The sequence below is a fragment of the Heliconius melpomene genome, chromosome 7 (genome assembly GCF_056956725.1).
Source record: "Heliconius melpomene rosina isolate 202511_hmr_F chromosome 7, ASM5695672v1, whole genome shotgun sequence".
In the NCBI taxonomy this organism is placed as follows: domain Eukaryota; kingdom Metazoa; phylum Arthropoda; class Insecta; order Lepidoptera; family Nymphalidae; genus Heliconius; species Heliconius melpomene.
In genome coordinates this window covers 973,794-993,539 of record NC_140395.1, presented here as the reverse complement: position 1 = coordinate 993,539, position 19,746 = coordinate 973,794, and the positions used below count along the sequence as shown (strand labels likewise).

Sequence of the window (19,746 nt, the reverse complement as noted above, 5' to 3'; positions counted from 1 at the left end):
CACTTTAAAAAAACCAACTCTTATTCAGGCAATTTCTAGTGTTCTTATAAATAGAATAAAGTATTTCAAATGAGTCTTTACACTCGATAGGAAGCCTGTTATCAGGTCACAACGTCTACAGGTTACGAGGTCAGGCTATTATTATAAAAACCAAAATGGCATTGACACGAAAGTCTATTTCGAAGCCTCCATAGCAACCACTTGTTTGTTATAGGCCATTACTATTACAGAGGAGTCAAACACCAAATAAAACCTTATGGTATGATACATAAAGAGTATGTGTGAAAATTTGAAGTATCATGAAGTAGTTTTGTCATAATGTGGCGCTAGACAAGAATTGTCAGCGCTATTGATAGAACGTTTTCGTTGTTTTACTCAATCTTTTTTATATTTTTTCCTAATTAAAATGTCCCATTCTCAAGTTCATAGGAGTAGCATAAGTCAGCACTCACGATCATCCTGCCACTTTGCAAGCGATTTGGAAGAACTAACAGACGACGAACTTATAAAGCAAGTAAACGATTTGAAAGTACAAATTCGAGTTTTAGCGCTCGAAAATGAAATCTTTGAACGAACTATTATGAGGCTGGAACCGTCCCTGATGCATGGGATCCAACAAGCAATGGAATATGCGATAAGGTTACAAAGCACCACGTCTTTACATGTCGGCAGTTTCGTCAAATCGCAAACGTCGAAACTTGCGATTGAATCTCTAATGAGTCAGTCACGAATGTTAACTAGTCCATCGAAGGTGTCATCAAGACGGATAGAATCGTCAGCTAAAGCGAGTGCAACAGTAATTTTTGGTTCTGGACCGAGAATAAATGTTTTAGAGCGATCGGAATTAGTGTCGTCAGAAATGGAGATTTTAATTAGTAACTTGGAAAAAAGTCGAAAAAAGGCTGAAAAGAAACACGCGCTGTTAAAAGCTCAGCTTGAAGAAATCGGGTTACGAGAAATCGATATCCAAAAGGCGAGTGAAATGTTTGAGCAGCAGGTTATCGTCGAGGGATGGGACAAAATAGCTCTGAGGATTCCAGCAGAAGTTTGGATACGCTTTATGACCGAATGGGTCAAAATTTGTGACAGTCAAATAGGGAAGTTAAGACTTAGAACAAGCACTTTAAACTCTCAATACAGCAAATTAAAAGGCCAAATAAAAGTAAAAGCCGAATTGAGCGAAAGTTTGAGAGCGGTCGATTTTGAAAAACTAAAAATCGAGAACAAAGAATGCTTACAAATAATCGATTACAAATTACAACAATTGGGTGAACTAAAGAAAATGACTGGTGATGCTAACTTAACCCTTACTGTCCATAAAAAGGCTATGATGGAACAAAACGCCTACTTGACGAACATAATAAAATCGATTAAAGACAAAGAAAAGCAGGCAATCGAATTGGATAAGGAAAGAGATATAATTCAAGTGCAAGCTGAAAGTTTGGCTCAGAAGCTTGATGACGTCAAAAAAATAAGAATGGCTTATGAAGTACCGGACATAATGGACTATGTTAATATTAAATCGGAAGTAACAGATTTGACACATAGCATTAAGCTATTGGAAAATAGACTTCATATACAACAAATTGCGCTGAATTCATTAAATAAGAAATTAAAATCAATATTTACCAAGGAGTAAATCAGTCACTTTTTCAGATTTTCTTTATTTATCCAGTTTAATCAAGTAAATAGTACAAAAAATATTGATGATTACTGTTACAAAATGTTTTGTTTTCTGATATAAATAAACTTATTTTATATCTCGTGGTTTTTTTAACATCGATTATAATATTAACAACTCTTAAAAATGATAACCAAGTCTGTGGCATTCCTTGTTTCTTTCTAAATCTCATCGTTTAGCAGTTGTACAGCGTCTAACCGTAGGGCAAAATATTATTTTCATTTCCTCGCTCTGATAATACAGAATACTGCATTAAACGGTTTCCGATGCGAAAGGATATGAGGGGATAATGAAAGAGTTAAATGAACTCGCACAGTTTTCGGGAACAGAGCGAATTAATTACAAAATGCAATACTCTTTGTTGGTGGAAGGGTAATTTGTTTTTAAGGAGTCCCTTCGCCTTCGCGTCACCTAAGCATTTCTCTTTCGCGGTGGAAACCCGGCCCTCAGTTCCGCATCTCAACACGAAATATCTCTAATTCAGAAATTGAAGAACGAATTGTCTAGTCATAAATAGGTTGTATGCTATTATCTTCTTAGTGCTATAATCTTCTTCTATATCATTTTTTGCATGGACGTCACTTATAGGACGTAGGTACTCATGGAGACCGTTCTCGTAAAATTTATAAAAACGTAGTTCACGCAGGCGAAGCCGCGGGCGGGCCGCTAGTCCCTTATAAAATAAATTCTTTATGATAAAAAATAAAGTAACTTACCTTAAAAGTTGATAAGCGAGCATACAACTAAATATGCAAACTAATACAGCGCTGACTGACAACGCGAATACACCTCTAAGGCACCAGTACAAAGCGCCATGGACTACACCGCAGTCGGTCACGTCTTCGAATACACAACGTACACCTGGGAAAAAAGTATGTTAATAAACATATTTAAAAAAAAACATAAAAATATCATAAGAAAGTGTCCTTTTATTTATGATTAAAGTTTTTCTTCAAGTTTAATTCATTTTATAATTATATACCGTATTTGCACTATGTAGATTTTACGAAACTACTAGTAAGCCCTAGGACCTAGTGTTTTTACGCACCTTTCAAATATTGATACCCTGCCTTGTTTCTAAGTAGGAATCGAACCCACAACCATCGCTTCAGACGCTTTGCTGCTGCGCTACAAACGCCTTAATACTATATTATTCAACTTTGTTTTTGGCGAATTTAGTATAATATGATGAAGTAAAAAATATACCGTCATCATCATTCCCGCTGTGTTGTAAGTCAGGTGGCAGAGAGTAACAGGTACATGTTCTAGTCAACTTTGTGTACTCGCAGAATTTTAATGTTTGTAATCTGTAATAAGAAAATTTTTAAAAAACTATTTAAATAACAAAAATCATAATAATATATACAACGATCATAATATACATTTATATATTTACTTTAGACTTAGTGTTACATATCTCTTTGGTTAAAAATATTATATTACAAAATAATAAATATTCTTATATATTTATTTATTTTTATGTTTTTATACTTCAAGTTAAGTTTCACATAGAAACTGAAAATATTGTTACAATACTCACTTGTTCATGTGAATGACAGTTGTAGTTATGGTTACCAAGACGCATGTTAAAGCGCAAACAAGGCAGAACGCGCCAACCACTTTGATCTGAAGAAAAATACTTGAAGTAGAGTAAAAAAAATAAGTAGACTAATATGATATATGATACCTATGAAACTTTATACAGAAACTTTTTAAGCAATGTTTAAAATAATAACTAAAAAGGATAAAAAAATATCTTATTAGGTACTTATGTATATAACATTTTGTATCTGTGTCATTTTGTATACTGCAATTTTATATATTTTTTTAATTCTTTTGCACGCGTACGCTTGTGCGCCACGACGACATCTAATAATAATATAATTAATAGATATTTTTTATCTGTATCGTATTCGTGGCATGCGTAAAAGAAGTTTGAGACATACTTTTCTTACCATATAGCTGTATCTGTTGCGGCGCCGAGCCAAACTCATGATGCAAAAACCAGTCAGGACCAGCTGAGAATATACAATTTTAATATAAAAACTAGCAATTTATTTAAATTCAAATTTCAGTAATCAGTATGTCTTAAGAGTGAAACAGTTGAATCAGTGTGACTTTTTTATCTGTGGGAATGTTGGATATTTTGAGGATTTGAGAATCGAGCAATAATTACATTTCTTTTTGATTTTCCTACAGCCATTAAGGTATACAGCAAGTCAAACATAATTATTCTTTTTTCGAAGCGCCTTAAGCCTATATAATCCGAAGTCTTTAAAGCTTCTCACTTTATCCCTCATAGAAAGGTAGACTGAGAGAACGTAGCGTTAGGACACTCTGTGCCCCACTACAGCAAATTTTTATGCGTGTGAGTGCTTTTACTAGTGGCATAATTCATCAAAACCACAACAATTGCGTTTAAAATCAGACGTTGTCCTCTTGTCTATATTATTAAAAAATCTAATAGTTATCAAATTACCATAGCAGCGGGAACAGCCGCCGGCACTGTCTCCAAATGATGAGGTGATGCTGTATAGGATCTCAGTAGGATGTGTTGAGCTGCCAAAAGACCACCAAGGGCCGCAGCGAGAGCTCCACAGCCACAGCACCACCATGCATACTTGCGCCGCCTGCATGTCGTCTCGTTACCGTTGCACCCAACTGATGCTGAAAAGAACAATAATAAAATTAAAACTTATAATAAAAAATAATTATTTATAACTAGCGTGACTTCGGCCGCTTGATCTACACAATTATTTATTTACTAATATGAATTACTATCGTGTTCCAATAACAATATATTGTTAAAGATACTTATATAGGTACATAGTTTCACACGTTAGCCCTAGCGGGGTAGTCAGAGAGAACGGAGCACCAAACGGTACAGGCTCTACACATCTCTTTCGTCTCCATTGATATGACTTTTTTATTTATGTATTTACGATTACGATTTAAATAAAAAAAAACAATATTGTTTTATTGTTTACATAACAATTTTATCAGTCAGTCAATTTTATCATATGTATCGAATATTTTAACAGGTTAGGCATTGGGAACCTAGTGTAAATACACTCCGTTCTCCACTTTCCGATGAATTTTCAGTCATTGGGTGTTGAGTGGCCGAGCTCAACGCTGCGCTTTGCCTCGTTGTCAGTGCGGGGAAATGAAAATCTTAATAAACAATAATTAATTCCCCCGAGTTGGAATCGAACCCACAACCTGTCGTGTTACAATTACACGTTTATGCCTCTGCGACACACAATACGCCACAAATATTAAAGTTATCTTAAATTGTTTACCAAAGTAAGGTGGCGGTGGCACGTAGTGCTGAGGGACGTCAGTCGCGAGAGGTTGCGGCGCGACTTGATATTGCAAAACTTGTAACATTTCACACGACTGAACATTCATCCTAACAATAGGTACGCTATACAAACTTAATATATTTTAAAACTATATTTTCACGGATATTTCTATTAAAGTTAACTGAGCAATAGTCGTCAAGACATTTTGTATTTATTTTATTATTGATGTATGATTTTGTATTTTAATAAAAATAATTACGATTTCGCCTTAAATAATATTTGTTTTAAAGTTATTCCAAAAAATGCTAAATTGTGAAAAATGTAACTATTTAAAATAATTATAATTTATAAATGAAAATTTTTTTAAAGACGTGCACCAAATTTATGTAATTTAATAATTATTACTTTTCAATAATTGTTATTTCAATACACAACGCTTAAAATCAATGCCTTAATTGACAAAGCAGAAATTCAAAAAATAAAAAATAAAACTTCAAAATGCGCGCCATTTCTACAAATCGATAACACAAGCAAACACTGAGAACAATGTCCTTTTGTAACAACACAATTTACATTCACATCTCAATATCCATTTATTATTCCACAAAAATAATTTTACCACCATTTGTTTTATTTTATAATTTGATAAATTTGTTATTTACAACATTTTAAACAAGTAAGTACTTTCTTTTTTTTATTTCACATATTTTTCATTTTAATCCAACATTTGTATTCGTTTAAGTTAAATTTTGTTTTATTTATACAATAGTAAATAGGTATAATTAACTTATAATAATGAATAATTTCATGTACACTAAACAAAAGATGACAACTTATCGGGTGAAATTCTAACAGTGAACTAGTTAGGTTATAAATTACAAATTCGTTTCGCGCAGCCGCAGTAAGACAGGTAAGCCTAAATCATTTGTATTTTGTTTATATTTATACTTGAGTATTACATATGAACGATAATGACGACAAATTGTCCGTTTGTTTGTTTCAATTCATTGTAAATACTACGTGCATTAGATGATAAAGCGCCTAATCTCATTGCCGTGTATAGTCCATGTAGTCCGCAATTTTTTTCGGATTTTAAGACTTAAAATTGAAAAATCTTAGTTTTTCCTATTCCTTTCTTAGTACTGCCCTACACTCCCTAAGCTTGCATGCAGGTATACATGCAATATTTCGAACTTTTAAGTCAGTTGTTTTGGCTGTACGTTGTTAACCAGTTTTTTAATAAATTCTGACGTTTTCAAAGAGGACAGTCGTGGAGCAGGGGCACAAGCGTGTGATTGTAAACTCGAAAGGTTGTGAGTTCGACTCCCACTCGAGGAAATGAATTATTTAATAATTTCATTTCCTCACTCTGGTAACGAGCCAAAGCGCGGCAGTGAATTCCGCCACTCGACACGCAATGCCTCCAGAATTGGGCAGACCCTTTGGATCGGAAGTGTCCTAATTAGACGGGAGTGTCTGAACACTAAGTTTCCAGTCCCTGAAACCTGGCATGATATAGCGTGAAGCTAATTTATTTTAGAATAGTGGGCCCGGACGCGGCTACGCCCGCGAATATATAAGCCTAAATAATTAAAATAAGTTAAAAAATAATAAATAGTGGAGATTTATTATTAAAAAAAATAACTGAGTAACCGAAATGAACAAACAAAAGAAGTAAAAGTAACTAAAGGAAATTCTTAATATTAGAAAAAGTACCTAAAGTTTGCCGTGCGCGCGTACTAAACATTTTTCTATATTAAATAATTATTAATTTTTGCGAACAATATTAAATAAAATCTCAAATGATTAAAATTGCGATATTTTAAATGTATAACATCGGTATAGATAACCGAACTGAGATAAATTTATTATAAGCAGCAAATAATTACATAAAAAATAATAGTAATTCGAAAATATATAAACATTTACAAAATCATCAAAGTCATCTGCCCGTTCGCGTCGGTCATACTATACCACTCGTAGGCATTTGGAATCAGTGACATCTTAATTATTTATTAGAATGTTATACAGTAAACTATAATTTCCATCAAGATGAAATGCTAAAAGTGACTATTATATTTATTTTCATAAGGATTAATATCAAATTATAGAAATCATCTAATTTTTGTTAATGTATACAAATCTATATCGGCGTGCGCTATGTATGCATTAAGCAAACTCACTTTGGGTGACGTTTTCTTAAAACAACAAACTTTGCAAGCCGTTGCTTAGCAACGCGTAGCGACGATTGTTATAAACATGGCGGAATAAATTGCTTGTCAAATTAATTATTTTAATATATTGATATATATCGAAAATATTACAAATATGAGAAAAAAAAAGTGTCCTATGTTCATCCCGGGACCCTCAACTATCTCTATATGAGTATTTTATCACAATTAAATTAGCGGTTTGGGCCTGATTGCGTAAAAGACAGACAGACAGACAGACAGAGTTGCTTTCGAATTTATAATATAGGTATGGATATTAGCTATTTTACATTTTCAAATTCCAATCACAAATAAAATTATATGATATATCACAGCGACCGTAACCGTAACTCAAGTGAAAAGCATATATTTTGTAAGTTAAATATATATTTATGTAACATTTCTTTGTAAAGAAAGAAGTCCTGACATATCTTTAGAAAGCTAAGACCATTAAATTGAATGATGAATGGGTGAACATAGATAGATGAACCAAATTTGTACTTCGACAAAGTAAAAGGATAGACGCCATTGTGATAGATTCTAAACATTTGACAGTATGCGACAATTGAAAGTTCAAGCAGATTTTTTTTTGTATTTAAGTTATTTTCATTTGACGACGAGGCTGGCGTTTGGAGCCATTTGGCAAAGCTGCGTGTACAACCTAGTTAAATGATATTTTCGAAATTATATAAGATAAGATTCGCACTATTACTACTAGCCTTAAATAAGTTAACCATTCAGACAAAGCAGTCAAAAGAAATGTATTTGCGAAACACAATAATACATTCCATTATATAAAAAAAGGATGAAAAAAATCGATTCACTAAGCATCAGGTAGAGATCATTCGACAACAGGTATCCCACATTGTTAGGGATTCCTTTTGTATCGATTCAAATGTATTGTCGATGTTTCGTGAGAATATTACGAAAACACCTGCTGGTTTAAAGAAAATTCGCTTTTAAAATCGATATTTTTTGAAGTTAACCGGAAAACGTTGATCATGAATGACGTTATTGTTAAAGGCAGTTGCATCTTTTTAAAAAAATAAGTCGTGTATGAGCTATAAAGTACCAATACAATATGTTTTTATTATCTGTGCTATCGTTTTGTCACGGATGAACCTATTTTGATGCGGCTAATATAGAATAAAGAACTTTTTATAGTAAAATAAGATTTTATAACAAAAGAAAAGCTTTACATGAGATAAAGGATGACAAGCATCGTGTTTTTTGTTTATTTCGCAAATAAATTTGCTCTACATTTTTTATTTTTTTTTTAACTTTACACTGTAGCCCGCACATAGCATGGTATGCAGAGGCATCCTGGGAATCGTAGTGCTAAGACACTCCGTTCCTATTAACCACCGTTGAATTCTGAAGGCATTGCATGTAAGTGGTGGAATTGAAGGAAGAGTAAAATTACAAAAATATACAAACTAAATACTATAAAACTAAACAATTTGCACCCAACCGCAAAAAGCTAACCCTTCTCTGCAGACACATATTTATGTATCCAATATATATCCTCATTCACTCAGTCACTTGTCGCTGCCATCAAGAACAGGAAATATAATAGTAAATTTTCAAACGTATTCATACGATGTTAGAGCTTGTGTATCATTTGCCATCATTTTGATTGCCGCACAAGTATTGGGGGGCCCTCGAGCTCGACGTGATGCGAGGGGTCTGAGTTACGCAATTTGTCTGCATTTTGTATCTCGCGTACTTGAAGTGAATATAAAATTTATATCTATCGTGGTACAGTGAGTCGCGCGATGGTTGTGGGTTCGAACCGTTCAGGGATATGATTGTTTATATAATTAGTGTTATGGCACTCTGTTCTTCACATTCCGTCCAATTTCGAGATATTGCATGTTTAGTTATTACACTACTTAGCGTTTATGACACTAATACTATTTGTCTACGTCTCGATGTCCTCAATTAAATATATACTCGTACATGAAAATAAAATAGAGCAAATGAAACAAATCGTTAAATTTTTAAGATAATATTTGATGTCGTCATGGCGCAGTGACAAAGCATGTGACCGTAAACACGACGGGTGGAGATTCGATTTCCATTCTGAGGGAAGAGTGACAAAATAAAACGCAGGATTAAGTTCCGGCGCTCTACACCGAATGTGTTGAAAATTGGGCGGTGCCTGGCAAACCTATATACGGAATACAACGTGAGGCTAAAACAAAAAGTAAATAATCAATAAAACATATATAAAATCTTACCATTATTTCTCCTATTAGTAGCCAATACATTAGTAGGCGGTCGTGGTGGTAACGCGGGCGGAGTGTCCGTCTTCACCGGACCTGGGGGTCCGGGGTCGTCTGCGCACGCATATTGCGCTGACGCCGGCTTACATGTGCATGCTACTTGGTACTGGAATGGAACATGTGTGTTTTTATTGAGTAAGGAAATACATGTTTCGACATGGATTTTTGTTTTTCTTCGAGATTTAAGGCATTAGATTCTGTAATTCGTTTTTTTAAGTATCTATATAGCTTAGCTTGTATATAGCTTTGTGTGTACAAACAGGACAACGTAGTTACATGTAGCTCACTGGGCTACATTTGAATTCAAATTCGATGACTTTCAAAGCAATTTAATTAATTATTTAAATGGACAAATGACATTGATATATATTTATATGTACCTAGTTAATTATATAAACAAAGATATTCTATGTAAGAAAAAGGTCAGCGTAGAGTCCAACATTTAACACTTAAGGGCTCTCTAAATTAAACGGAAAGTGTAAATAAATCGGTGAAAAAAAGAGATACATAATATGTAACTCTGATATCACGACAAGCCCCACGTGGAAGCATAGCGTCTGACTGTAAATACGATGGTTGTGTATTCGAATCATACTCAGGGGATTAAAATACTTTAATTTACTTGCTCTGGTTACAAGATAAAGGATCTCAACTCGCGATGTCTCCACAAATGAGGTGGTGCGTGAGCAACGAAATTACTTAACATTAACTAGCCCGCTATATACGGGATACAGCGTGAAAGCTATATGGTTTTACCTTATGTAGATCAGATGTAACAGAGGCGCCGGTATCGCACTCTGGGCAGGCGTCGGGGGTGGGCGAACTGCGCGCCGACCGCACGTCCGCTAGCGACATGGTGAGGCACCACTACTGAAAAAATTTGCAATATTTTTATGTCTTTCTACTGTATAAAAGTTTATTCTTACGTCTGTTATATAAAAAGAGTTTTGGCTGAGTTGTATTTATACAATCAAGAATATCGTGACCTAAAGTGAGAATAATTTGGTACATTTTTATCTTTCAACGAGTGAAGAGAAAAGAAGAAGAAGACAGAGTGAAAATTCAGATTTTGTGTTGTTGAAACTAGTTCAAACAAGACTCTATCACAAAAAATATTATTATAAGTTTTTTTTTGACACGAACGGATTTCAACTTGAAACCTACTAACTCCTGTGCCAAGACAATACAACCTTGCATTCCGAAAAATATTTGAATACGTTGAATAATTCTAGACGCATACGTAGTATGCAATGCAATTGTGTAAAATTACAAACGATTAAATAGGCATGTTGTTTTTCTATACATAATATACATATAGGTATTTATGTATATGATTCTATTCAAACAAAAAACTCCTATAGGTTAAGTATATGTTTGCATACAACACGCTTTATCCTAGAAAACCTAGTGTATAGACACTCCGCTCTCCGCTTAGGGCCTGGATTCAGCTAAAGAGGACATGTGAGGAGTCCAAAAAAAGATATACAAGATATACCTCATGGTAAATAGTAATAAGTACTTTAAGTATTTAATTACGATTACGATAAAAAGCTGATTTTTTAAAAAATATTATATATTAATCTAAGTTTTAAAACAAAGTTTTGAAATATAATAGGATAAGCAAATACTTCCTTCTCTCGCCTTCAAGTCAGTAAAAATGATATCTAGAGTTATAACTTGTAGTTATGTCATAACCAACAGTTAACAGGTTCCACGCGGTGCAAGTTGGACAGACAAAAACACTATTAATTTACACTTTATAATGTACGCGTTATACCTGTTACGTTTGCTTAAGTATAGTATATCTCTAAATATTGATCTCGTAACATATGTATTTCAGGCTACTAAACCTAATTTAACTACTAAATCTAATTTGCAGTGCAAAATCTATATAAGAATATTCGCAATACAAACAGTGCCGAGTGTCCGAAGTTCTAATTATATTTAATTCTTTCATTATTTTCATCACAATCAAACAGCTGGCTAAGGAATGCAATTTTGACAGATGTTCCAAATCAAAGAGCATATGCCACACAGCTGACCGGACGCCCTCGGTCAGTACCTATATGCCTACACATTGCACTAAATATAGCGCAAGAACGTATTATTAATTCTAAACTTTAGTGGAATTCACAATTTAGTGTTGCTAAGGTATTCTGAATATAATAACTTCACCCTGCAATAGCATATAGCATGATAAGCAGAGGGAACTTGTGTTAACCCACTCAATTCCCCATACACTCAACTTCGCGGGTAAGGCGGAAGTGAAATATTTTTGCTTTTGTTTTGTCTTTTTACATGAGCGACGAAAAAATATATATTCATACTAGTGGGCCCGGACGCGGCTACACCCACGAAAATATAAGCCTAAATAATTAAAATAAGTTAAAAAATAATAAGTGGAGATTTATTATTAGAAAAAATATCTGAGTAACCGAAATGAACAAACAAAAGAAGTAAAAGTAACTAAAGGAAATTCTTAATATTAGAAGAAGTACCTAGTTTGCCGTGCGCGCGTACTAAACATTTTTCTATATTAAATAATGATTAATTTTTGCGAACAACATTAAATAAAATCCCAAATGATTAAAATTACAATATTTTAAGTGTATAACATCGGTATAGATAGCCGAACTGAGATAAATTAATTATAAGCAGCTAATAATTACATCAAAAATAATAGTAATTCGAAAATATATAAAATTTTACAAAATCATCAAAGTCATCTGCCCGTTCGCGTCGGTCATACTATACCACTCGTAGGCTAGGTCATTTGGAATAAGTGACATCTTATTTATTAGAATGTTATACAGTAAACTATAATTTCCATCTAGATGAAATGCTAAAAGTGACTATTATATTTGTTTTCATAAGGATGAATATCAAATTATAGAAATAATCTAATTTTTGTTAATTTATACAAATCTATATCGGCGCGCGCCATGTATGCATTAAGCAAACTCACTTTGGGTGACGTTTTCTTAAAACAACAAACTATGCAAGCCGTTGCTTAGCAACGCGTAGCGACGATTGTTATTAACATGGCGGAATAAATTGCTTGTCAAATTAATTATTTTAATATATTGATATGTATCGAAAATATTACAAATGTGAGAAAAAAAAAGTATCCTATGTTCATCCCGGGACCCTCAAGTATCTCTATATGAGTATTTTATTACAATTAAATTAGCGGTTTGGCCCTGATTGCGTAAAGGACAGACAGACAGACAGAGTTACTTTCGAATTTATAATATAGGTATGGATTCATTCCCCCGAATGGTAATCAAACCCACAACAGTCGGGTCAGATGCTGCGCCGTGACGGCTTTAAGATTTATATGAAAACACTAATTTCATAATTATTGCCCAAATGTCACATACACATTCGTTTGTGAGAATTACGATATAGATCTACATTTGTTGGTAAACTTTGCATTGTTTTCTTCGTTATGTGGATGATGAAGAACTTTAGCAATAAAAAGGTGTCAGGGACTATTGCCATAGATCTCTTACATCAGGGTGCTATATGCAGGATACTGTGAACCTAATATTTTTTAGTAATAAGTATTTTGTTTAATTTACAATTGTGAACCGTTCGACTCGTTGAATTCACCGGAAAGTAGGGAACGCTCTTAATGGGAACGGAGTATCTTAACACTATTTTCACAGGTTCTCCCTACCTAGCCTGCTATGGGCAGACGGCGTCGTCATGTACTATACTGTAGCAGAATAGCGACTGAAAGATAGATGATTGTGATTTTTTAAACTGTTTTTTTTTTTATGGTACCCATATGAAAAATGTCCTCAACCATTTGACACATTCTACAACAAAAACATTCGGTTACATCTAAAATAGCATCTTGTATCCGTTTCACAATATTCTCTGAAGGCAAACCAAGAAATCAAAGGATAGCACACGCATATATCACTCAATGTGTCTATTTATAACATTTAGAAAGCAACGTTTCGCAAGCAGGTAGAATTTTGGAGCACGGTTTTTTCTTTGTGAGAATCTTTTTCTTAGTTATAGTTTGGATCACAATCCAGCCAGTTATAATTTATTTTATTCCAATTTTATTTTACTTATGTGAAAAAAAAACTTAAATTTAGAATTCTAAAAAATTATCATCTTGAGGCCGTCGTGACGCAAGCGTATGACTGAGTTCTGGCAAACAACACGCAATGCCTGAAAAACTCAGCGGAGAAAACTGTCTTAAAACTAGATTTCCTCTGCCTATCCTGCTATATGCGGGGAACAGCGTGAAGCTGAATTACAAATATTAAATATTTAGTAATCTTTATTTCATTGCTACAGATTTTTAAATTTGCTTAACATATCCCTAAAGGTAAACCCAGAAGTTAAAGAATAGTAGAAAACTGTTATAATATCGAATCGCTGTGCCTATTTAAATCGTTTAGAAAGGGATTTTTCGAAAGCAGGTAGAATTTTAGAGAAGATTATTTTTTTGCCAGGTTTTTTTTAAGTCGCTGCACATTTTTAAGTTATGTATATGAAAATTAGATATATTGCGCCTAAATCCCTCTGTGGAAAGGAAATACCTAATTTTCTTCGCAAATTTCTCTACTAGCTGGATTCTAAACTATAAAAGGAGAGTTGGCAGACCGAAAGGGAGGTGGCGCGACGAGCTTGACCACAGTAGAAGAAATACTTAACAATGAGACAGTACTGGCTTGCATAAATAAAAAATAGTCCAAGGTCACAAATAAGGTCGATACTGCATGTGATTGGAACATCGCGTTTATAAATATAATAAAATTATGTAATTTAATTACACAATATAAGAAATATATTTTTATTTTCGTCTAACAATAATAAAATTTCACCACCTAAATGGTACAGAGAAACTTTAATTTATATAAAAATCGTTAAAGGCCACCAAAGCAAATTGTATTGCGGGTCCATAATATCGATTATTTTAACAACGTAGCGAATCATATTTGTTTTGTATATCGATGTTTAAAATAATGTATAAAATATTATATTGAAAATAAACGGTTTTACGGTCGTAAACGAATTATCGCGTATCAGAGATGATGCAGTGGATTCAGCAAGTTCTTCAAAAAATAAAATACATTTACAGTAAAAAGTGAAGAACAGGGATAATGCGTGATAAAATTACAATTTTGCCATTCCAAGTCTCAATCACGTCAAACTTTCACTGACCTTTACAAGGATGTTAAACGCGTAGTTTATAGTTCAGTGCAAAGTTTATATTAAAGTACTCATTAACTTTCTCTTTAGTATTGTAATCACGTATAACCAATTTTTCCTTTGCATAATTCTTGTTATTAGTCTTTATATTTCAAAATAAATAATTACAATCGATTTAAGAGTCATTATGTACGTGTTTGTTAGACACGGGTGTAACAAAAATCCTGCGAGACAAGGTGTGAAACTAAAAAAAAAAAATACAGTCGAATTGATAACCTCCTTTTCTTACAGAAGTCGGTTAAAAAATATGTTAGCTTCACGCTGTATCCCGCAGGAACATAGGAATCCTAGAAACTTAATTTTAAGACCCTCCTCTCCCATTAAGACACTTCCGTCCCAACCTTCCGCCAAATTTTGGAGGTATTGCGTGTTGAATGTCAGTGCGAGGGAATGAAAATATTTCGTTTTCTCGAGTAGGCATCGAACCCACAACCTGTCGCACGCTTGTGTCTTGTTTAGTTTGAACGATTCACACGTAAATCGCGTGAAGAAACTACGCCATCCAACTCGAATTACACCTAATAATTTGTCATGGCTTCGTTGCTTCCACAGCCAGCCTTCATGTAATGCGATGGAAGTCCCTATAAATACTAATTTTCAAACTGAATGAACTGTAATTTATTAGTAGAAATTAAATCAAATTGACTTAATGATAACTTTCCCGTGTATACCTAGAACTCACAAACATGGATGTAGGAATAGGAGTGACGGCTTCTCCCGTATATACTGAGAATAAATAAATTATATTTTAGAAAGCAGAGTACAAAGTGATTTCTTCATGTTTTACATAATTTTCTACAAAAGAAATGTATGAAAAGAAACCTTTTATGTAAACAGCAACTACATTTTTTTTTATAACTTTTTAAAGAAACTTTAGAGGCACAGACCTAACAAGATTCTTCCTACACACACAAGTGGTAAATCCCCGCAACGTTATTTACATAACATATGTAACGGAGTCGACGGCCAATGACTTAAGTCATTCGATTGATTATTCATGGCAGATGCAGTATAATCGATTGCGATGTGCTGTTTGACTCGCGAGACGCGACGTACTTCAACTGTGGTCTGTGAATGTCCCTAAAACCACATTAAAATGAGTTTAACAGTTTTTAGTTTGACAATCAAGCATCAGGGAGCAGAAAGACCCAGAAAGTTTATAAGATACTTAGTATATTGCCAGCGGCTTCGTCTGCGATGTCCAATGGAATAGATTTAGGTAACTCTGATGAGGTGCAGTGGGTTGTAATGAGTGAGATTGTTGGCGAAACTGAACATCGCACTTTATCTAATTATTTAAAATCGGAGTGTTTTATCACTTAATTTTTTTACCTAACCTTTAAATGAAATGAACGTGAGAAAATAACAACGACGCTTAGACAGTGTATTGACGTGAAGACATGTCAAGAAAAAATGTCCACCTAATATGGCAGTTTGTTGAACTATCATATGCGTCAAGTTTCCTACTGTAGGATCACTTCTGTGCCAGGTTAGGTAGAAATTCGTATAGCTATAAGCGATAACTGTTGGTTCAAATTCTGTTATAGAGACCTTTAATTATATTTACATTTATTGAAACACTTAAAGGCGACGGAAAGTAGGGAACGGGAACTTCCCAGGTTCCCTCTGCCTACCGTGCTATGTGCGGGATAGAGTGTGGCACTAAATAAACGTACCTAACTCGGGCATTTTGAATTTGTCAGAAGTTAAGAATAACTCTTGTTAAAACCAATTATTTTTTAACTTGTTACTTATACATTTTATTTTGAACCGTAAAATATGAATTTCTCTAAATAGTCCAGGGAAACAAAAAAATAAAACATTAGCATTAACATTACTACGTTATTTTCAGTAGGAATCGAATCATGCAAATCATCTTGTGCTAATGAATAAACATCCTATTTAATACTTGTATGTCAATACATACATTGTAATTATGATTTAAACTCGATTAAAATTCGTTTCAAGTAATAGGTGAAAAATTTTACTCGATATTCCGAAACGGCAATGGCTCAAGTAAAATCTTAATATCCGCCATTAAAATTATATATGCAATATAAAAATCGATTACTTTTGCAATTCACAAATAGAAACTTTATGTATGAATAAATAATTGAGAAATATCGATTTAAGTAAAAGCTTAAGCTTGAGCTTCACGCTGTTCCCGTATATAGCAGGGTAGGCAGAGGGAACCTAGTGTTATGAATTAAGAGATTTTGATACATTTGTAAACCTCTAGTGGGCAAGCGTAAGATTGGTAGTACGTAACCGATAGTGGGAAATAATTAATTTATTTTCTCGCACTGAGTAGACAAAGAAAAGGTACAGGTTCTGTTCTCTTATATTCTTTATTTTTTTACGGAAATTTACCTATTATTATTTATATAAATATTAATTTAAATATGAGTGGGAAAAGGATGTCTAAATTCATATGCTTTCCATGTTAGCTAACAAATTCGAATTTATTCTTCAGTAATTTGTCTATTTTGATTAAGACATGTCTTCCATTTATTTTAACAAATGATTTATGGTGAGGAAAATAATGTGTTAACTTTCATAAATTATATCTGCGCAACATTTATTTAAATTAGACAATATTTTTTATGAATTAGCAAAAAAAATTATGTAATAGATAACTGAGTATAATGATAGATAGATGTATAAATATAATAAAAGATACGGACACATAACGCGACTTTTGTGGATTCGATATGTATTCGGAGCAAGAATGTTTTTATTTTTATTCCGTAATAAAACACGCAACTAATAGAGACACCACTCTATCCTTCTATCCAAGTATATAGAATTACACCGATTTTAAGCATTTAGTTTAGTTAGTAATCTGTCTCAAAAACTACTGAACGGATTCTAGTAAAATAATGTTGTTCCATACATTGAAGTGTAGCTCATTTAAAGTAAAAATAAACATCTCGATACGACATTTATTTTTCGATAAATTTGAGCTCGGGCATTTTGTTAGCTTCACGCTTTATCTCGCACATTGTGTGTTGAGTGGCGACTGTGTGGGAAAAGAAAGTGCTCCTGCGCTACCATGACCTCACTTACTAAGTTAAAATCTAAGAAGATAAACGAAGTCATTTTAAAAGTAGGCAAATATCCTGTAGATATTGATGCATTAAGACAAAAGCTAACGACTAACAATGTTACTTTAACACTAGGTTGGTTGGCGCAGTTGAATAACCTTTGGTGGCGTGTCAATTAAACAACGGCCGCTATTAGTGAACTTACGTCACGCCCTACATATTCGCTATAAAACGCTAGCTATTAGCAATCGTTTGTTTTTGTTAAATTATATAATACTAGTAATAATGTATGTGTCGTTGTCGGTCGTCGTGTCGCGCGTGGTTTATTATTTTATTAATTTCAGACATTTCTTATCTTTCATATCCATATATCCACATACTTGTATGTATATTGTTTATCAATTCCTATATTTACCTATTGTTTGTATAATTCTTAGCTTCAAGCTTTAATCCGCACATAGCAGGGCAAAGCCTCGTTACCAGAGGAAGTGAAAATATTAAATATTTTATTCCTCCGAGTGGGAATCGAATCCATAGCTGCGTTTACAATCGCACATTTGTGCCCCTGCGCCACAAGGGCCTCGAACATAACTATATCTTAATATAGTTATGTTCGAGGCCCTTGTGAATAATAATAACAATAATAGTTATATTATTGTTATTATTTTCTTCAGAATTGTACAAAATAATTCCATCATGATAACAATTTAATCTGTAACGGAACTATCACACGCCCAAATACAGATTATACCAAAACAAAGTATTATGGTAACAGAAGATTACGAAATCGTCAATTCCGTCGCCAATCGCTACTCACGCCTGACGCCTGGAAAGCCAACGACCAGGCGATTAGTTCCAACTTCCATGTCACGATAGATTATTGGATAATTCTACTTTTTTTATTTCTGTTTAAAGGTATTTATGATGAAAAGAATTAAGCGATGATAGGCATTGAGTAATCACTTTGGATAAATATAAATTTAATCGAAATCGATTAAATGTTCGATAATTTGATATCGATTTTGGTGAAATTTAGTAGATATAAGATTTAGTAAATGAAATTTAAAATAAATTGCTGATGTTTGCTAAGGCACTGAAACTAAAGGCAGTCAATCAATTTGTGGTGATGGAATGGTTAATACCAACCAATCATGGTGACATGGTTCCGCCATGCATGAGGACATGCATGGCGGAACTCAACGCTACGTTTTGTCGAGTTCGAGTGGATATTGAACCCAAAACAGTTTACAGTCACACAGCGCCGACCTACTGTGCCACGACGGCCTGTGTAAAAAATTTTCTTTACTAAAATTCCATTGCACATTTAATTTACATTAGTTCCGAGTGAAAACACAATATTACTCGATAACTGTGGGAGAAATTCCCGTTTAATTGCCCTTGCTCATTCGTTCTTGCGTTCGTCGTTCGTGGCACGCAAGTATGGGCACTAGACTGTTATGGGATAGATGGGTGTCTTTTAGCTTTAATCTGTATACGTTTTTTATTTATTTTATTTTTAAAGGCAAACAAACAGTAAATATAATTATTATTTAACAAAACATATATAAATTATATAAAAACTAAATTTAGTTATCACAAAAGTTTTTTATAATATAGATACTTCGTTGTTTTGGTACTAAATTTCGGTTAAGGAAATTTAGTACCAAATTGAAGAGGGAGAATATTGAAAAAAAAAACAACTTCATTATGAACATATAAACAAATTTTCACAGTATGTTATTTTTTCTTACTTATATTAATTAGTAAAACGATTTTCTCAATCGAAAACTAAACATCTCTATATTAGTATAGACTTGTATAGACACATTAATTAGCATCTTTATATTTTTTCAAACATAGCAAGGTAGAGGCATAAGAACTGAGTGTTACGATACTTCGTTCTTCATTTTCCGCCCATACTCAAGACATTGTGAGTTGATAAGTCGGAGACCTGGGAGTTGAGCGGCGTGCTCAACTCCTCATTTTATGATA

General features: G+C 33.5%; 2 protein-coding genes across 4 annotated transcripts in view; one reads left to right on the top strand and one right to left on the bottom strand.

The window, feature by feature from the left end:
- Positions 1-19,746, bottom strand: part of LOC146537152 (uncharacterized) — a 32,679-nt gene that overhangs the window by 8,799 nt on the left and 4,134 nt on the right. Inside the window, exons 2-8 of one of the 3 annotated variants that reach the window (XM_085187892.1) lie at positions 10,235-10,348; positions 9,434-9,584; positions 4,161-4,348; positions 3,628-3,699; positions 3,222-3,307; positions 2,888-2,988; positions 2,398-2,542 (exon numbers count right to left, since the gene is read on the bottom strand). In XM_085187892.1, coding sequence (XP_085044018.1) covers positions 2,398-2,542; positions 2,888-2,988; positions 3,222-3,307; positions 3,628-3,699; positions 4,161-4,348; positions 9,434-9,584; positions 10,235-10,333 — 842 coding nt within the window. In that variant the 5' untranslated portion in view covers positions 10,334-10,348. Of the gene's footprint in view, positions 1-2,397; positions 2,543-2,887; positions 2,989-3,221; positions 3,308-3,627; positions 3,700-4,160; positions 4,349-4,980; positions 5,304-9,433; positions 9,585-10,234; positions 10,349-19,746 lie in introns of those variants that run through there. The other 2 variants (XM_085187893.1, XM_085187894.1) reach the window with 2 other exon arrangements.
- Positions 248-1,741, top strand: LOC146537153 (cilia- and flagella-associated protein 263). The gene has a single exon (XM_085188229.1). It carries the CDS (start codon positions 407-409, stop codon positions 1,637-1,639), a length of 1,233 nt encoding a protein of 410 aa, XP_085044355.1. The 5' UTR covers positions 248-406; the 3' UTR covers positions 1,640-1,741.

What these genes read in the sequence shown, in the direction of transcription:
- LOC146537153 (XM_085188229.1), top strand. Translation starts at nt 407, where the DNA reads ATGTCCCATTCTCAAGTTCATAGGAGTAGCATAAGTCAGCACTCACGA.